At 38.4% G+C, this 20,622-nt stretch overlaps 1 protein-coding gene across 9 annotated transcripts in view; it reads left to right on the forward strand.

Annotated features, from left to right (window-relative positions):
* The first annotated feature begins 753 nt into the window (after positions 1–753).
* The window catches only part of LOC106836131 (zinc finger protein 566), a 28,486-nt gene continuing 8,617 nt past the window's right edge, over positions 754–20,622 (forward strand). The window contains exons 1-6 of one of the 9 annotated variants that reach the window (XM_070499035.1): positions 1,011–1,143; positions 6,039–6,085; positions 8,425–8,488; positions 11,233–11,304; positions 14,450–14,576; positions 14,877–14,975. In XM_070499035.1, the coding sequence (XP_070355136.1) occupies positions 11,296–11,304; positions 14,450–14,576; positions 14,877–14,975 (235 nt within the window). In that variant the 5' untranslated portion in view covers positions 1,011–1,143; positions 6,039–6,085; positions 8,425–8,488; positions 11,233–11,295. Of the gene's footprint in view, positions 1,144–6,038; positions 6,086–8,424; positions 8,489–11,144; positions 11,305–14,449; positions 14,577–14,876; positions 14,976–20,622 lie in introns of all 9 variants that reach the window. The other 8 variants (XM_070499036.1, XM_070499037.1, XM_070499034.1 and 5 more) reach the window with 8 other exon arrangements.

The raw sequence follows: 20,622 nt of genomic DNA on the forward strand, positions 1-20,622 counted from the left end.
ACTTTTGACATTTCTCCCAACAAATCTTAAAAAAAAAAAAAATTGATGCTCCAAGAAGATCTATCCTTGTTATCGTCTTACGGATGAGGCTCAGAGATTACTCTCCAAAATACAATCCCAGCCATATATACAGTGATACTCATTTAAATTATCAATTACACACACGCCCACCAATAAAATCCTGAATCCAAGTTCTCCCTCTCTCTACTACCCCCAGCACCCGGATTCTCATTACTCGCTTCCTGAATAGTCTGCCTCACGACTCCCTCATTCTCTTCAGGCCCAGCCTCTCACACAGCAGTCAGAGCACAGAACACTAGCCCCCTTAGCAATTTCGGAAACTTCTCCCTTTTGGCCTCCCCAACCCCGTTTCACTTTTAGCGAGTCCTCCCCTTCACCTCTCCAATCCCTTTGCAGGTTCCCGGTCTCCTCCCCTTCCGGCTCCCTAACGAGCTTTGGGTCTCAGAAGCTGAGGTCCCACAACTCTAGTTCACTGAGGAACCCCAAGCCAAACTTACGCCCAAAGGCCAAAACGGCGACCCAGGAAGCCTGTGGATTCCTTGGGGGCAGGGGCACTTTCAGAAGTCTCCCGAGTGTGGCCAGGCGAAGGCTGTGAAGAATCAAGAGAATTAAGCGGTCCATCCACCGCTTTTCCTGCTCCGAACTACATTTCCCAGAAGGCTCGGCGGTGCGAATTATCTTCCCTTGCAAACTAACCCTCCTCTTCCTGAGCCTCTTCAACTCGGGAATAGTAGGACGAGTCTGAGAAGGAAGCCCATTTCAAACGCATAGGGGTGGACTTCTTCGGGAGCTACGGCCCGAGACTGAGCCAGGTTCCCTGACGCCCCCGGCGCGGGGTTTGACGAGGGGGCGCGCCAAACTCTAAGAGGAATCCCGACTCTCGGGAGCCATTTTGTCCGGCACAGGTACGTCTCTGACTACATTTCCCAGAAGACCCCTCGGCATGAGCGTTATCCTCGCGTGAATTCAGCCTCAAAGTCACGCGCTGGCGGGACCCTCAGGTCTGCACCGGCAACTGTTGCGGTCTGCTGCTTTGGAAGCCTGGGAGGCCCGCGGTGAGGACCTGAGGAGAGGGCGGGGCCGGAGCCGGAGCCCGAGCCTCGGCTTGGTATGGCGGAGGAGGTGAGGTTGAAGTTGTGTGACTGTGTCTGTGTGATGGTATGTGGTGAATGCCCGTGTGGTTGTGACTGGCTGTTCCTGTGGTGAGTGTGTGGTTCCGATGATTACCGTGTGCAGCACAGTCTGGGAGGCTGTGACTGTGCTGATGTGACCAGATGCGACCCGATGGTGTGTGCGTGATTGGGACCACGTGCGGCATTGTGTGTGCGGCTGTGGGGAGCTTGTGACTCGGTGGGTGTGATAGCGTTTGTCCCCGTTGGGTGTTTGATTCTATGACCGTGTGCTGCAGAGTATAGGTGGGGGGCCTTGCAAATATGGTGTGGTTTTATCTATGGTTAGTGTGACTGTGACTGAGTGTCCTCTTAGTAAATGTGTGATTGTGCGTACGTGACGGTTTGAGGCTCTGGGTTTGCGACCCTGTTGCTTTGGCTGTGGTTGCGTCTAGCTATTTGTCCCCATGGTGGTTTTGTGATGATGTTTGTGTAATTGGATAAATGTATGAGTTTTTTTCACTTCTGTATATCTCTCTAAGCGTTATACTGTAGTTTCCCCCCGTTTGTAAACTTTATATGCATTCTGCCATACTTTTTTATCTTTTTATTTTGCTTATTTGTACAACTATGTTTTTGAGAATTATCCATCTTAGATATAATAGCTGTTCATTCATTTTATTTGCTCTGTTGTATTACATCTTTCGAAGTATACCACGATTTAGTCATCCCTTCTAGTAATGATGGACATTTGAATTATTTCTAGTATTTTGCTTTATAAACAGTGCTGCCACGAGCATTCTTTTACACAGGGTACACGTGCACGAGTTTATCTCCCTACCAGTCGAATTGCTGGGTCATATGGTATCTTCCACTTTACTAAATAGTGCCAAAATATTACCAAAGTGGATGCACAAATTTATACCTGCACAGTAATGTTTGAAACATCTCATTGCTCCATATCCCTACCAAAACACGGTTCTGATAGGTTTTTTTTTTAATTTTTGTGATACAGCATATATACAGTAAAGTGCACAAATCTGAAGTATACAGCTGAGTAACATTTTCCTAAATCAATATAAAGAGCTTTGCCAGCATTCCAGTTATTTCTCTCCCAGAATCACTATTCAGAATTCTATCACCATTAGTTTTACCCATTCTTGAATTTCATATATAAATGGAATTATATAGCCTGTGCTTTTATGCCTGGCTTCTTTTTTTCCACATTATGTCTGTGAGATTCATCCATGTTGTTGAGTGCAATTGTACTTATGTTGAATGTAATTGCACTTAGTTCTCATTACATTTGGGGATATATTGCAATTTATTAATTGATTACACTGTTGATACATTTGATAATTTCCAGTTTTGGGCTATTACAAATTGTGTTGCTGCTCTGAACATTCTACTGTGTTTTTGGTAAACACATAAATGCTTTTCCCTTGGGTAGATATTTAGGAGTAGAATTCTAGATCATAGGGTGGGCATATGTTTAAGAGATAGTACCAATTTCTCATGTGCTTGTACCAATTTGTACTCCATCTGGCAATGTATGAGAGTTTCATTTGCTCCACGTCATCTCCATTATTTGATATTGTCGGTCTTTTATTTTAACTGTTCTGGTCGTTGTGTAGTGGAGTTTCATCGCAGTTGTGATTTGCGTTTCCTTGATGTGTAATGATGTTCAGCGCCTTTTCGTACACTTGTTGGTCATTTAGACGTCCTATTTTTGTTTTTGTTTTTTAAACATTGGCACCTGAGCTAACAACTGTTGCCAATCTTCTTCTTTTTTTTTTTTTTCTGCTTTTTCTCCCCAAATCCCGCCAGTACATAGTCGCATATTTTAATTGTGGGTCCTTCTAGTTGTGGCATGTGGGATGCTGCCCTGGCATGACCTGATGAGCGGGGCCATGCCCACACCCAGGATCCGAAACCGTAAAACCCTGGGCCACCAAAGCTGAGCAGGCGAACTTAACCACTCAGCCACGGGCTGGCCCCAACATCCTGTTTTTAAAGTGTCTGTTCAAGTCTTTTAACCCACTTGCCCCTTTTTAATTTTTTCAGTTCAAAAAACTATTTTCATGTTTTAAACATAGCGTAAAGAATTCCTACATACTCTCACTCAGGTGCATACAGCACAGTTATGAAAACCAGGAAATTTACACTAATACAAGACTTTCGACCACTTCACAGACCTCCTGTAAATTTTGCTAATTGTGTTATCAGTGCCCTGTTCTGTTCCAGGATCCAATGTAAGATCCCACATGGATTTGATTGTCTTGTCTTATTAGTCTTCTCCTGTCTTGACATGGTTCTTTAATCCTTTTTATCTTTCATGACCTTGACCTTTTTGAACATTTGTCTACTGTTGCCTCATGGTTAAATTTAGACTGTGCATTTTTGGTAAAAAGATCGCAGAAATGATGTTGTGTTCTCCTCAGTGTGTCGTATCAGGAGTTATTTGATATCAATATATCTCATTATTGGTAATGTTAACTTTGCTTACTTGGTTAAGGTGCTGTCTGCCAGGTTTCTCCTTTGTAAAATTACTATTTTTCCCTTTTTAATTAGTAAGTATCTTGTGGGGAGATGCTTTGAGACTATGCAAAAATACTGTTTCTCATCCTAGTCCCTCATTAATTTTAACATCCATTGATAATTCTTGTCTGTAACAGTTATTACTGTGATGTTTGCCTAGTGGTGATTTTCTCTTTCCATCATTCCTTCTACATTTATTTTTTATTTTTTGAGGAAGATTAGCCCAGAGCTAACATCTGCTGCCAGTCCTCCTCTTTTTGCTGAGGAAGACTGGCCCTGAGCTAACATCGGTGCCCATCTTCCTCTGCTTTATATGTGGGACGCCTACCACAGCATGGCTTGCTGAGTGGTGCCTTGTCCACACCGGGAATCCAAATCAGCAAACCGTGGGCTGCCAAAGCAGAACATCTGTGCTTAACCACTGCACCACTGGGCTGGCCCCCTTCTACATTTATTAATTCAAGTTCTTCTGTAAAGAAGAGCTGTCCCTTATTCCTCACGTGTTATTCAGTTGTTTATTTATGAACTCATGGATATTTGTATTATTCTCTGAGTTTATTGTTATATAGTTTGTTGCTCAGATTGTCCCAGATTTGGCCATTAGGAACTCCTTCAAGTTGGCTCCAGGGTCCTTTCAACATGACATCAATTTTTGAGTGCTTTCTTACTTTCTGGCACCAAGATGTTCCAGGGTCCATCTTGTATTTTCCTTTTCCAGCCCTGGAATCAACAGTTTCTCCTAGGAGCCCTGGTTTCTTTTATTGGAGAATGAATTTATAAACCAAGCTCTGGGCCCTGCATGTGCTCATTGCTATCTAGGTGTAATTGCTCTAGTTCCTGTCAGTGGACAGAGCCTGAAAATATACAAATGTATATACACACATCTTTATATATTTATCTGTTTATTTTTATATATTAAAAAACACCGATTCATACTGATACTTTCAATTCCAATCCAATACCACAGGATCCTGTCAAGAACTTTGAATTTCTGTCAAAAACTGAGATTTTTACCCTACTTGTAAGTTAACAAGTTAGCTTGCCACAGTTTCACAATGCTGGCAGAAGACATGAGACTCCTGAGTCAGAGATGAAAGACAGTTTATTGCTCAGAACAATAGTTAGAGTATGAACATTTTCTTGCACTGACTCACTTGCACCCCTAGAGTGATGCAAAATACACGGGTACTTGTGTTCTCCCTTGAATTTAGGTAACCTGAATCTTTATAATAGGCAGTAAGCATGCCTGCCCTTTGCTCTAGAAGGAAACTGTCTGTCTTCCAAGGCTGTTCATTATATAAACATCTTGGAGAAATAGTTCAAAATAGTAGCACTTAGTGCTTCTGATCACAAGATGTACAGAAACACTGAAGATCTGGGGAGAATTGTCTCCGAACAGGTTTGGCCGTTTCTTTATTTGTAACTCCTTTCTCCAACAGTGAGAAACCTGCTTCTTAATATCAATAATTTTTTACACGTATCCTGGAATACATGTAAAGTAGTTTCAGAATTGCTAACCCATACTTGTGTAAAAAACAATTTTACTAACGACAGTAAAGTATTTGTGTGCAGCTTTTATTTGTGTGCAGCTTTTTTTTTTAACCTTTCAGTGTGTCGTCAAAAATGTTTCCAAAGTTATTCCCTTTAGTTCTTTTCTTAGCCACCCTCTTCAGTGTAATTTTGTTACTCATTTTTCATGCATTTATCTTTGTGTGTTACTCTTTGGGTTCCCCCACATCCTAGTTGATGGTAGCCTGTCAGAATATTTTGAGTATGAAGACATTAATGTGGTTCCTACCCACTCCCTGAACATAATCAGTCTCTTTACTTTCTGCCTTATTCATCTGGTATTTTTTTTACACAAATGAGCAGATACATGTATTCTTTTGAATGACTTTCTTTTTTTTGTTTGTTTTAAAGATTGGCACCTGAGCTAACAACTGTTGCCAATCTTTTTTTCTTTTTGCTTTTTCTCCCCAAATCCCCCCAGTACGTAGCTGTATATTTTTTAGTTGTGGGTCCTTCTAGTTGTGACATGTGGGATGCTGCCTCAACATGGCCTGATGAGCAGTGCCATGTCCAGCCCCTGACCTTCTGTTTTTATTGCGTTAAAGATAACATACTGTAGGTGCTCTCTTGAACATTGCTGTTTTCACTTAATGATATCTCTTGGACATTGCTCCACCACAATTCAAAGAGATACTCAATTCTTTTTTTTTTTTACAGCTGCGTAATATTCCAGTATATGGATTTATTAAAGTTTATTCAACCACTCTCCTATTGTGGGCATTTAGGTCATTTACAGTATTTTGCTACTAGAAACAGTGCTGCAATAAATAACTTTGTATGTGTATTTTTGTATTGCTGGAGGCATATCTTCGGGTAGATTCCTTGAAGTGGAATTGCTGGGTCAAAAGGTAAGTGTGTTTGCAGTTGTGTCAGGTATTACTAAATTGCCCTGTACAATTGTGGTACCAGTTTTCATTCCCACTTACAATGCGTAAGAGGGCCTGTTTTCCCCACACCCTAGCCAACAGGATGTAGGTCATACTTTTTAGTTTTTAATGAGAAATAGTGTCTCAGTGTTTTCTTATTTCTTTAATTATGAGTGCGCTTGAACATTTGTTTACCTTTTTTATGTATGTTTCCAGCAGGTTTTTAGCCCTTTCTCTTTTATGGTTAGTGCTTTTTTATATCTTGAAAAGAAATCTTTGCTTATTTGCAAGATCTTGAAGATATTCTCTTACGTTTTCTTTTAGAAGCTTTATAGATGTAGCATTCACATTGAAATCTGTGATGCATCTTGAATTAATTTTTTGTGTACGGTGAAAGACAGGGCTAAGGGTTAATTGTTTTCCCTTCAAGTGCTCAGTTATTCCAGCACTACTTACTGAAAACACCATCCTTGCCCATCTGAATTGCAAAGAGCTTTTATCATGAATCAAGTGATAGTATATATGTGACTCTCTGTCTGGACTGTATTCTGTTTTGTCTTTTTGTCAGTACCACTGTCTTAAAATCTGTGGTATTAGTCCTCCAACTCTTTTCCTTCTTTTTCAAGACTGACTTGGCTATTTTAAGTCCTTTCGGTTTCCTATTGATGTTCGAATCAACTTGTTAATTCTCACCAAAAACAAAGAATCCTTGCTGGGATTTTGTTTGTGAATCTGGATGTTGATTTGGGGAGAATTGACATCTTATCAATATTGAATCTTCCAGCTAATAAATATGGTATATATATACATTTGTTAAGGTCTTTAATTTCAACAATTTGTTGTAGTTTTCATTGCACATCTTTTGTTAAATTTATACCTCGTATTTGATGTTTATTGTTGAAACTGTAAATGGTATTTCATTTTTTTTATTTTCCAATTGTTTGTCGCCAGAAGCACAGTTGCTTTTTGTATATTGTCCTTATAGCTAATGATGCGGGGTCGGTGAGCCGAGGAGTCGAAAGAAAGATTTCTTAGACTCTCAAGATCTGGCAGTAGTGCTCTTTTATTTAGAGAATAGTGTGGAATAGCATGGGGACAGGACCCATGGGCAGTCAGAGCTTCTGCTGCCGCCGCTTCTGCTGCCCCCGCTGGCATGGGGACAGAGCCCATGGGCAGGCAGAGCTGCTGCTGCTGCCCCCGCTGGCATGGGGACAGGACCCACGGGCAGTCAGAGCTCCTGCTGCTGCCCCGAGTTGAGGGTTAGGGCTAAATTTAAGGCATGGGTATGTGAGTCATCTCTTTACAAGACAAAGGAAAAAAAGTTAAAATGGTACCAGTGCCGGTAGGGTCCGGCCATTGGGCGGTCCCACAACTTTTAGATAAGAATCAAACCGGATTGAGTAAATGGCAGAAGTCACCGCTCAAATATTATCTTCAGCTAAAGACAAAGGAGGATTTTGGGGTGGGGGGTTAGTTACATGAGGTTGCCAGACAGTAAACAACTTAAGTTCTTGCCTTCCCCATTAAGAGTTTCCAGAGATAAAGCCATCCCCCCTTCCTCCTGGCGCAGAGAGGGAGGCATGGAGATTTCCTTCACAAATGCAATTGTCTCTGATCAAAGGGCAAACAAATTCCACTCCTCGGAGCCTGGTTCTTATCTGTAGTTTTAAAAGTAACCAGCCTAAAAATCCTCATCATAAACCGTTTTAAAATTAAGCAGCCTAAAAATCCTCATCAGCTAACGCCTGCAAAACACCTTCTGTAGGTGCTATTTGTCAAGTTGAGGAAGTGCTCTTTCTCATTTGCTAATAAGACTTTTTCACATTAATGAGGGCTGAATTTAGACAAACGCATTTTCTGTGCATGGAGAGGATCCTATGGTTTTCTTTTTTTATATATTAATGTGGTAAATTATGTCGATTTTCAAGTGTTGAACCAAACTTGTGTTCCTGAAATAAATCCTAGTGGACCATGATGTATTAGACGGTTTTTTTTTTTAACTTCACTGGGTTAGATTTCCTAATACTTTGTGTAAAATTTCTGCATGTATGTTCATGAGAAATATTGGCCCATAATTTTATTTTCTTCTAATGTCTTTGTTAAGTTTTGGTATCAGGCTTATAGGTAGCCTCATAAAATGAGTTGGGAAGAATTCACTGTGTTTCTCTATTCACTATATGTAAGACTAAACTTATTCCTTAAATTTGGAAGAATTCACTGGTGAAGCTATCTGGGCCTGAAATTTTCTTGATAGGAAGATTTTAAATTATGGAATCAATTTAACTCTTCAAATGTTCTGTTGTTTTTGTTTGTTTTGTCAGCTTTAGCATGTCTTTTAAGGAATTTGTCTATTTCATCTAAGCTTCCAGACTTAAGAACATAAAGGTATTAGTATTTTCTTATCATCTTTTTAATGCCTCTGGCATCTGTAATTATGTTCCCTTTTTTATTCCCGATTTTGTTCATTTGCATCACTGTTTCTTATTTTCATCAGTGCTCTTGGTAATGTCTTTTTCTCCTCTGGGTACTTTCAAGACTTTTTTCCTTTCTCTTTGGTTTTCAACAGTTAGACTATGATGTGCTTGGTTGTGGTTTTGCTTTTTGTTTTATGTGTTTGTTTTCTTTTCCTTTTTGTTTATTTTTATTCAGGTTTGCTGAGTTTCTTGAGACTCTTCTTGAGGCTTTTGATCAGTTAGTCTATCGAATATTCATTCCTCTCCAATCTATTTTCTCCTTCTGAGACTCAACTTACATGTATGGCAGATCTTTTACCTGTGTGCCATGTGTCTTTTATACTCAGTTCTGTTCTTTTTTCCTCTCTACTTCACATGGATTTTTTTTTTTTTTACTTGTCTTTGAGTTCAGCAATTCTGTCTTCTGCTTGTCTGCCTCATGTTAAAACCATGCAATGACTTCTTAATTTCTTAATCTGTTGATCTAGATTGTCTTCTTGATTCTTTTTTATAGATTTCAATTTTGTTTGATTTCTTCATCTTATCCATTTGCCTATCTTTTCCTGGGTTGTCTTCAACATTTTAATTATAGAGATTTTAAATTGTTTGCTGACTCCAATATCTGAATTATCTGTGGTTCTGCTCCTATTTTCTGTTTTTATCTCCTTGCATGTCTAGTAATTTTTAATTGTATGATAGATATGGTGTCTAAAACAACCGTGGGGGCTAAGGCCAGCGGATAACCTACCTCTGTCCTTCTCATTATATAAGAAAAATTAAACTGCTTTTCAGGTCCCTGTTACTAACACACAAATACAATTACTAGCATACAGGAGATTATCAGGATAATGCTGGAAGGAATTTAAAACATTTTTTATTAAAAGATAAGTTTATTATTTAGAAGAGTGCAAAATTCCCCCCAATTTTAAGTTATTTACTACTTGTCAAAGGACCCGCTTCTCTGTAGTGGTATCTTTTGGCAATGCTCCATACCCCAGGCATGGTCATTTTGCAAGCATACTACAGTCTTAGCCACAGAGATGGGTGGTTTTAAAAGGGAGGAGCAGATCCCCCAGATGCAAGAATTCAGCCTGAGAGGACACTCCCTAGGGGCAACGATGAAGAGGGTTGGGAATGTGACAAACACAATATGGAGCTATTGAAGTAAGCGTGTTTCCTGCCCATTCCACTTGGACGATGCAGCACATGAGGACATCTCTTTAACCAGGGAGAGTCCAGGAGGAGGGACCAGAAAAGGGGACTTAAAGTGAGGACTATGGGAGAAGGAACTCTCTTTCCAAGTCTTCTGGATTACTCTTGATTGTTTAGTATCTAGTACAATGCCTGGCACAGAAGAGGCTGTGTGAGTAATAAAAGAATACTGAAAGCTTAATAAATAGCAATAATAATATTAAAGGAGTACTTTCAGGTTTTAAGGAAGAGAAATTTGTGGATTACTTTGGTTTTCATTTCCTGGAATATGTATACTCCTGGGGGAATGTAGTGAGTGCCTAAGGGTAGAAGCCATCAAATAATTAACAACATGGTGCTGCTTCCTCAGTGGTCAGTTTTGCATGAAATTGTTGATAAATTGTTTAATGATCAAGGAGCTTTGTACTTAGAGAGGAATGCTCACTGCCTTTTGTAGTTTTATAATGCTCATTTTATTATATTCTATATCTAATAAACAAACCCAAATTTTCTTAAACATTTAAACATCAATCACAGATTTAGTTACTCCCTTTAAACAATTTAGACTAATAATAGTCTTTTAGTATAGCTTACTCTTTTGCACATTTTAAATGTCTTAAGCACACAGAATATGCACAATTATTACAATTTTTATTACTACACTTAGAGTCAAAAGCTATTCTAAAGCATCAGTGATGTGGGTTTAATCCATTTCTACGTTTTTCCTGTACTTTTTAATTCCTTCCTATTGTTATGCTAATTTTAATATCTTCCTAAAGTTTCAGTAATATTGCTTTGTTTACTTTTCTGGATTTAAGTTGAGTCTTCTCAAGTAGGCAAAATTAGAGGACCTGGTTTATCAATCAGTTGTTTCTTGGTCAGGACTTGGGACCCTGATTGTACAATCCAAGATCATTGAAAACTGATTTAACCAATGTACATCCAAACTAAAATGCATATGGTCAAGTTTTAGAAATTATTCAGAATTCATGTACAGGTAAAATGGTATATGTACAAGAATATTTATTACAACATTGTTTGTTATAGTGAGAGACTGGAAACAACCCAAATGATCATTGGCAGCAAATTAGTTCAATAAAGTCTATCTTTTAACGGAATACAACATAGCTAAGAGAATTATATAGCTCTATATGTACTAGTTGGGATCCGAGCCAAGATATATTAAATAAAAACAACAGTATGTGTAACAGTGTGTATAATATGCTAAAATTTGTATTAAAAAATTTTATCTTTGTGTGTATTCATGTGTACATATAAGCTATGTTTTCCAAACCATCTCGGGTTGTCCAAATCTATCCTGCTCCAGTCAAAACTTGAGGTTTTTGGAGTTGAGAATAACGAGAGATTTGCCCATTCTTCTCACTAATCCCTCTTAGGTGTTTGTGTGAAGTGAACCGAGGAGAAATGATCATTCTGGGAGTTGTGAGGCAAGTGGGATCTTATGTAGTTCTTTTGCTCCCCCAGCTCTGCCGTTTTCTAAAAGAGGACCCAGAGGAGGACTGGTACTTTTCTGCAAGTATCAAAGCCATGGCTCAGGTGAGATGCTGTTTACTTTTGCTCATATAGAGTCATTTGTACCTTTAGTACATGTAAACATTTGCTTTCCTCATCATGATGCTTTCTGGTGTTTAAAGAAAGCAAAATAAAAACTTTCAGACAGTTTCGTTATAAGCAGTGTCAAAGTTCTCTTACCCTTACTCTAAAGAAAAAAGTTTCTTAAGCCAATTCAGAATTTCTGTCTTGCTGGAGATATTTATGGAAAAAAGAAGTGCTTAGATAATCATTGTTGGAAAAAGTAAAGAATGTCTGGTTAAAGATCTTTACAATCTTAACTTACAGATAACTGTTAGAGGGCCAAGTGGTTGGATAACAAGTTTCTCTGAAGTGGTCTTAAGCAGATTAAAATCCATCAGAAAATTGCTTATGGATTTCATCAAGAATCCTTACTTGTTCCCACAAAAAGATTATGAATTATATAATGTAAAAAGAAGGCCTGATTAAAACCAGGTTTGGGGAAAAAAAAAAATATATATATATATATATATATATATATATATATAATTTTTTTTTTTGGTGAGGAAGATTGGCCCCAAGTTAACACCTGTTGCCAATCCTCCTCTTTTTGCTTGAGGAAGAGTGGCCCTGAGCTAACATCTGTGCCCATCTTCTATTTTATATGTGGGTTGCTGCCACAGTTTGGCTTGATGAGTAGTGTAGGTCTGTGCCTGGGATCCAAACTCACGAACCTGGACCTCTGAAGTGGAGCACGCCAAACTTAACCACTACGCCACTGCGCCACTCCTGGAAAAAATATTTTTATACTAGTTAACATGGTTCCCCTTCAGGAACCTAACCTCTCTTTCCTCCTAAGCAACCCAGTGCCCTCCCCAGTTCCCTCTTCTTTTAAATAATGTTTACAAACTCATTTAGTAAGTCCTTCAGCAGCATCTTCTCTTTTTTTTGGAGGAAGATTAGCCCTGAGCTAACTGCTGCCAGTCCTCCTCTTTTCACTGAAGAAGACTGGCCCTGAGCTAACATCCATGCCCATCTTCCTCTACTTTATATGTGGGACGCCTACCACAGCATGGTGTGCCAAGCAGTGCCATGTCCGCACCCGGGATCCGAACCAGCGAACCCCGGACTGCCGAAGTGGAACATGCGCACTTAACTGCTGCACCACTGGGCCGGCCCCAAGCAGCATCTTCTATCTCAGACTTCTGCCAGAAATCTTGATAGAACAGACCTGTATTTCCCATTTGTGGATGAATCTAATTTGCTTGGACAGTGGTTTGATAAGATGGAGATGAGTAATTAGGGACATCTCGTAGGGAGAAGCCCTAATCATCTCTACAGACTTAGATTTTCCAATAAGAAAATATGTGGAATGTTTCTGTTTGATTTCAGTCTTAATACATGGGGAGATCTCCTGATGTATGAACCTTTCAGATTTGCGAGTATGACTAGTAATCAGTACAGAACTCTGACGCCCCACCAGATCATTCATGATGCATAGTCTTCATAATGCCATTGTGTGAATCTGGATCATCCATCAATTTCCTGTAACTCAGGAACAAAGGGGATTTACATTTAAGCAATAGGTGGTTATAGGTAATATTGGGCCGGTATTGGAGAGGTTTTTAAAGATCACCTGCGGCCTCAATGTCTGAAAGCAAAAGAAAAGTTACGATTGATATCCATATAATAGAATATTATTCAGTGAAAAAAATATGCTTATGAAAAGAATTTGTTGTAACAAGGAGTAACTGTTATATAATAGTGTGATATGAGAATGGATCAAATCTTGAATGATATGCAAATTTAATTTTCTAAGATAAAATATTTTTTAAGTCATTTTACACATGTTTACAAGTGAAGTAGTACAGTTCCAGTCTTGTCCCATCACCAGCCCTGCTCCCAAAAGGTGGCTGCCCTCACCTGTTGAATATGGTTTAATTGCTATCTTTTGATGAATCAGTTTTACTCATTATCTCTTGACTTACTGCATAGTAGAAGGGACATTGTACTCCTGTATCGTACCCTTTATTTCCTCTGATTCTATGAATAATTATATCACAATTTTGGGTTAAATCAATAGTGTACATAATATTATGACTACAAATATCACTCACTGCTGAGCCAGCTCGTGGCTTTATTCTATCACAACCTTTCATTTTTTCCTGGGGTTAATTGCTTCCACACACTGCCCCCCTTTGCTTAGTTGTCCATGTATTTCTATCCAAAATCTCCAGAATCACTGCCATGTGCCAGTCAAGATGTTTTCCATCTGGTCAAACACATGAGTTCCTTTTGAGCCTGGAGATTTCCGTCCCCATTGCTTTTTTCGCCCTGCTCCCATCTGGTCTGGTTACTCTCTAGGCCTGTCGCAGTTTTCCCAAGACTTTCCTTTTTTTGTTTTCCTGGGATTTTCCTCCACTGTTCTCCTGTTTTAATTCACCTATTTCTTGAATTCCATTGTCTTCCTCTTTTCTGGTTTATTCCTCCATTTTGGTGGAGCACATCTCTAGTAGTTTCCTAAGAAAATTGTGCTTATGTCCTGTGTCTAGGAATGTCTTTTTTCAACCCTCACAACAGAATGATAGTTTGGTTATAGAATTCTAGATCAGAATTTCTTTTTTCCATCAGAATATTAAAGAATTGTTCTTATTTCTCGTTTTTAGTGCTAGTGTTGGGAACCCCATTGCCTCTCTGATTCTTGATGTCTTTTATGTGACCTACTCTCCTCTGGCTGCTTTTAATGTCTTCTCTTTATCCCTTATTCTGAAAGTTTACTTTTAGCTATTTGGGAAAAGAGGAGAGAGAAGAAGCTCACATGTTGATGATGTATTGTGTGACAAGTATTGTGCTAGGCATTTGTATATGCTATTTCATTTAATTGAGAAACTCCTATTAGCTGAATTTTGTACCTTCCCAGACTTCTTTGCATAATGGACATGTCCCACCCTACACAGGCAGTTTTGTCTGGAGGAAACAGTGACGTGGACGCATAGTCATTCAGTCATGCGTATTTGTTTACGGTCCTCCACTTGCATTCCAGACATTCAGTCCCACTCTGTATGCTTGCTGATTTTCACTTCCTCTGTCTTTATTTTTCTCTTCTCTCTTTCCTTCACAAAAGCACTTCTTTTTATTAATCAAGTCATATACATGGTTGTTGTTCCAGGAGTCAGTGATGTTCAGTGATGTGTCCATAGACTTCTCTCAGGAGGAGTGGGAATGCCTGAATGATGATCAGAGACAGTTATACAGAGATGTGATGTTGGAGAATTACAACAACCTGGTTTCAATGGGTAAGGACATCTGTCCATAATCATTCAGATTCTGCCCCCAGAAGGTCTACTTCCTTCATTGTGAAATGCTCACCTACCTTGCAAATAACAAGCTGGATTTCTACATCCTGTTCCCAGAGGAATGTTTTTAATATTGCAGAATAGAAAGAGGAAGCTGCATTGAGTTATGTGTGAAGTTTCCAATCCTCTATTGTTTCATAAATCTGTTATACCTTTCTTTGACTCTTTCTTAATGAAGGGACTGCATTTGAATTCTGGGACGTTCTCATCGTAAACTTGTCTCATTACTTCTTTTGCAAGCAGGACATTCTATTTCTAAACCAGATGTGATCTCCTTCTTGGAGCAGGGCAGGGAGCCCTGGTTGGTTCACAGAGAACTTACAAGAGGCCAATGGCCAGGTAAGTGAGGCCCAGCAGGTAACAACCGAGTTTGTCAGTGGAGACACTGCTCCTTTGAGATGCTGTCTGTAAAGCTCCTCTTAAAAGCATTAGGTCTGCTGTGCAAAAGTAAGCCTTTTCAGCACGCGCTTTCAAATGACCGGACTGTTTCCCCTTACTTAACATACTCTGCCTGCTCTTCTCCTCTTATACTTCTCTCCCAACTCTAACCAGCTGGTGCCCTCTTTCACCCTCTCTAATGATATTCCTTTCTATCCATATTTTGGATCTAGGTCTTTATCAGCTTCTCATCTTTTTTTGTATTTAGTCTTTAAAAAGTATCACTGTCTCCTGAAACTTTCTTTTCTACACTGCCCAAGACCTATTTTCTTTAGAGTTTTTTAAATTTTTTTTTATTTATTTATTTTGAGGAAGCCCTGAGCTAACTACTGCCAGTCCACCTCTTTTTGCTGAGGAAGACTGGCCCTGAGCTAACATCCATGCCCACCTTCCTCTACTTTATACGTGGGACACCTACCACAGCATGGCTTTTGCCAAGCAGTGTCATGTCCACACCCGGCATCTGAACTGGCAAACCCCGGGCCGCCGAGAAGTGGAATGTGCAAATTTAACCGCTGTGCCACCGGCCGGCCCCTAGAGTTCTTTTAGATACTGTAGTTGATACACTCATTGGTTCATTCATACTTATAATGAACATTTACTGATTTTCTCATGTATGTGAGGTACTCTGCAAGGTGCTGCAGAGATTAAAAAATGAATAAGCAATTTCAGAATTTATAGCTTAATACAAGTACCAGAACATGTCTGTCTTTAGCTTCTATAAAGTAGAACCACCATAAGAGAGGATAAAATAGAGAGCTCAGCAGAAAGTGAGGGCTAAAGATGTGGAAGAGGACTTGATCCATGTAGAAGTCATAGGATGAGATTTGAGCCTGCATGTCATTGACTTTAGATAGAATGTTGGAAATAGAGTCTATGCCTTCCCTGAGAACTTAGAGCTGGCAAGGATAGAGAGATTTGATATGAAGGAGGGAAAACAGGACAGCACACACAATCATTCCTTCAGTATATATTTGTGTACTATTAGTACCTATTGTGTACTCAATAGTACCCAGCCCTGCTCTCAACACTGAGGTTACATCAGTGACTAGAACATGCGTATCTCTGTTCCCAGAGCTTACCCTCCAGTGCGGGGAGAGATACACAAATAAAGGAATATATGATATCAGGTAATAGTAAGTGCTAAAAAGAAAAACGGAAGAAAGGGGGTTGTGGGTGCTATTTTCTGTGGCATAGTAAGAGAAACTTTTTCCAGTAAGTTGGCATTGGGCTGAGACCTGAAGAAATACTGTAGTAAATCATTGTATGTGGTTACTGGGAGAAATAACATTCCAGAGAGAGAAAACCAAACATTCAAGGCTCCCTGGGGCAGGTGTGCGTTGGCTGTGTTGGAAGAGCAGCCAGGAGGCCAGTGCTTCTTATATCCCAGTGGTTATTGTTCAGATATTTTCAGATAAATCCAAGGCCTTGTGTCATTTCACCTTTGTACAACCTCAATATGTAGTTCTAAAAAATATGGACATTTTCTCCCTTACATAATTTTTGAATGCCGTTACTGTCCCTAATAAATTTTACGATGATTTCTTGGCACACTGAATTGTGTTAGTGTCACTATATCGAGTCCTAGTGAGAGTGGACATTTTCACCTTAATGGTACTATTGTCTTTAATTTGTTCCCTACTATATTTTACACTTTTTATCTATTACTATCCTTATTTTTTCAGTCAGTTTTTATGGACTTTGTGAAATAAAAACATGTATCCATTTCCAGATGGTGTTTTTACTTTATAATTTTAGTTTTGATTAGCATCTTTAATATGTATGTTTTAATGTGTTTGTAGTCATTTTCTTTTTGGTTATTTTTATTTCTGATTTTAGAAAATTAACTGGCCTCTACAAAGTTTATAGATATTTTATTATGTTTTTCTTTTTCAATTTTCTGCAATTTGTTTTATAGAATTTAAATCCATTTTAAATTTCTTTTGCAGTGAGGTATAAATTGAGATTCCAAATCAATCCCCTACACACACACATCTTATTTGAGCACCATTTACTCAGCACCTGCTTATTTCATCGTTGTTTTATCTGCCTATTCAGTAATAAGTTCTGATTTATGTTAGTTTGTATTTCAGGGCCTCTTTTTCTGTTTCTTTGATCCATCTATCCTCCTGTGCCATCAGAGATAGATATGCCTAGCAGGCAGTTAAATTCTTCCTATTGGAAATTATCACATATACAGAAAAATAACAAGCTATAGGTAGATATTCAAACAATTAAGAAATGAACTCTCAGCGCCAGCCCCATGCCATAGTGGTTAAATTCATATACTCTGCTTCGGCAGCCTGGGGTTTGCAGGTTCAGATCCCAGGCATGGACCTACATACCACTCATCGAGCCAAGGTGAGGCAGCATCCCACATACAAAATAGAGGAAGATTGGCATAGATGTTAGCTCAATGACAATCTTCCTTAAGCAAAAGGAGGAAGATTGGCAATGAATGTTGGCTCAGGGCCAATCTTCCTTACCCCCCCAAAAAAAAGAAAGAAAGAAAGTGAACTCTCATGGAGCCATCACCCAGATCAGCAACTACAGCACTACCAGCAGAGATCTTTGTGTCCACAATATCTGTGTGTCCCTTCATAGTTTTGCCACCTAAGAGTGGCACACACAACAATATAGTTTAGTTTTCCTTGAGTTTGAGTTTTATATGTATGGAATCATTCTATATATATTATTTTATGTTTTGCTTTTTTATTGAACATTTTGCTTTTAAGATTCATACCTACTATTGCTTGTAGTCAGAGCTGATTCATTCTATTGTATGGGTATATCACAGTTTGTTTATCAGTTGTACTGTTCATAGACAGTTGGATTTTTTCCAGTTTTTTACAGTTACAAACAGCTGCTATGAACATTTTCTTTGTTTTAGGACTAGGAGAGAAATGGGTGAATCATAAGATATCATATCTCCAGCTGCCTAATTTTCAACTTTTATTCTTTAATGACTATACTAGTTTACAATCCCACCAGCGGTATATGAGAGCTCCCATTCATGCGTATGCTTCCTAATGTGTGGTGTTGTCAAACTTTGATTTTTAGCAATAGGTGAGTGTACAATGATACTTCAGTGTGGTTTTAAGTTGCATTTTCCTTTTTACTGATGAGTTGGAACACATTTTCACATCATTATTGGTCTTTTGAAATTCTTCTTTAGTGAACTGCCTGTTCAAGGCTTTTCTCCCTGTTTTTCATTGGATTGTCTGTATTTTTCATAATGATGTGTGAGAGTTCTTTGTATATTTTGCTTATGAGTACATTCCATGTTTTAAAAATTGTAAATGTCTTCTCCCCACTCTGAATTGTCTTTTAGCTATCTTTATGGTTTCTTTTTATGAACAGAAGTTCTTAATTTCAGTCAAATTCATCAGTCTTGTCTTTTGTGCTTCATGCTTGTTGGGTCTTACGTAAGAAATTCTTCCTTGGCTTATTTTTGAATCTTATATAAACAAAATTGTACTATCTGTTCTTTTTTGTCCTGTTTAAGAAGTCTTTGCCTGCCATACGACCATGAAGATATTCTCCTGTTTTCTTCTTGATGAATGATTTCGTTCCTTTATAATCCTTTCTTCTAATGGGCTAAATTTTTACTGTGATGTATTCAGGTGTGGTTACCTTTATTCCCCCCATATTTTGCTTCTGGTAGTATTTTTCAATCTGAGGACTCGTATCTTTTTTTGGTGTTAGGAAATCATTGGCAGTCATCTCTTCAAATATTACTTTGCTACCATTTCCCGTTTTCTCTCTTAAGCTCCTATTAAACAGACATTAGAACGTCTGGATCATCTCCAAAGTCTCTTACTCTTCATCTGTTTTTCCACTTACAGTGCCTTTGCTTAGAATTCCTTGGCTTCATTTATATTGCACTGTTCAACCTATCCATTAAGTTTTTTATTTTAAAAAAGTAGTATAGTTATTTATAAAATAGTATGTTTATGTAATAGGATGTATATAGCAATTAACTTAGTAAAATTATAAGACAATAAATATAAATCTCTAGATTTGCATACACAGGAGACTTGCTAGGAAATAAACCAAGGAATGTAATTGCTGGGTCTTGGCATACATACTTATTCAGCTTTACTAGGTAATGCCAAACTTTTCCAAGTGTTTGTATCACCATTTTTCCTATAATTGATATCGTAAGATGTTTTTCTTTCTTTCTTTCTTTTTTTTTTTTTTTTGAGGGAGATTAGCCCTGAGCTATCATCTGCCACCAATCCTCTTCTTTTTGCTGAGGAAGACTGGCCCTGAGCTAAGATCTGTGCCCATCTTCCTCTGGTTTATATGTGGGACACCTGCCACAGCATGGCTTGACAAGCAGTGCGTAGGTCCGCACCCAGATCAAAACTGGCAAACCCCAGGCTGCCAAAGCAGAATGTGTGAACTTAACCACTTGCGCCACCAGGCTGGCCCCAGATTTTTTTCGTTTTTTAACAGTCAGATTGATGAGTATAAAATCTTGTTTCATTGTTTTAAATTAAATTTTTCTGGTTATTGTTGGAGATGATTACCTTTCCATATGTTATTTGGCCATTAGATTGTCTCTTCTCTTGAATGCCGTATTGATCGTTGTTACATCAGGCTATTTGTCTGTTTCCTACGATTTGTAGGAATTCCTTATATATGTTCTAGGTACTAATTTTTGGTCAGAAATATTTTATAGACATCTTCTCCAGGTGTAGCTTCTTTATTCACTTTCTTTATGATATCTTTCGATGAACAGTAATTGTTTGTGTTAGTGTGGTTAAATTATATATTTAATGGTTAAAGTATATATAGTTTATAAAAAATTATACTTTTCCCTTGTATTCTTTACACCTTTGGAGTCTTAAGAAACCTTTCGCTAGCCCACTTTTCTCCTCTGTTTTCTTCCAAGCATTTTTCTGTTTTGACTTTCTTATTAAAGTCCTATTAACGTAACTGGAAATGATTTTCATAAATGGTATGAAATAGAGATCAATTGTAATTTTTTCCCATATAGAAAACAAGTTATCTTTGCCCCATTCAATGAAAAGTCCATCTGTTTTCCCCAGATCCACAATGTTCTTCTGTCATATATTAAAATTCCATGTATACATGGGTCTCTCTTGTCCCATTGGCCTTTTTATCTACTCTTGTCCTAATTACCCTTGCTTTTATAAGAAGTCTGGATCTCTGGTGGGACAGATCCCTCCAACTTTTTCTTCAGAAGTGTTTGGTTATACTTGTCTTGTTGGTCTTCCATATAAGTTTAAAAATTACATTAAGTAAACTTTCATTGAAAACGTTGTTTTTTCCAACATCTATTCATGATAAAAACTCTCAACAAATGGATATAGAGGGAACGTACCTCAACATAATAAAGACCATATATAACAAACCTACAGTTAATATACTCAATTCTGAGAAATTGAAAGCTTTTCCTCTAAGATCAGGAACAAGACAAGGATGCCCACTCTCACCATTTTTATTCAACATAGTACTGGGCGTCTTAACCTGAACAGATAGACAAGAAAAAGAAATAGAAGGCATATAAATTGGAAAGGAA

Source organism: Equus asinus, chromosome 26, assembly GCF_041296235.1.
Source record: "Equus asinus isolate D_3611 breed Donkey chromosome 26, EquAss-T2T_v2, whole genome shotgun sequence".
Lineage (NCBI taxonomy): Eukaryota > Metazoa > Chordata > Mammalia > Perissodactyla > Equidae > Equus > Equus asinus.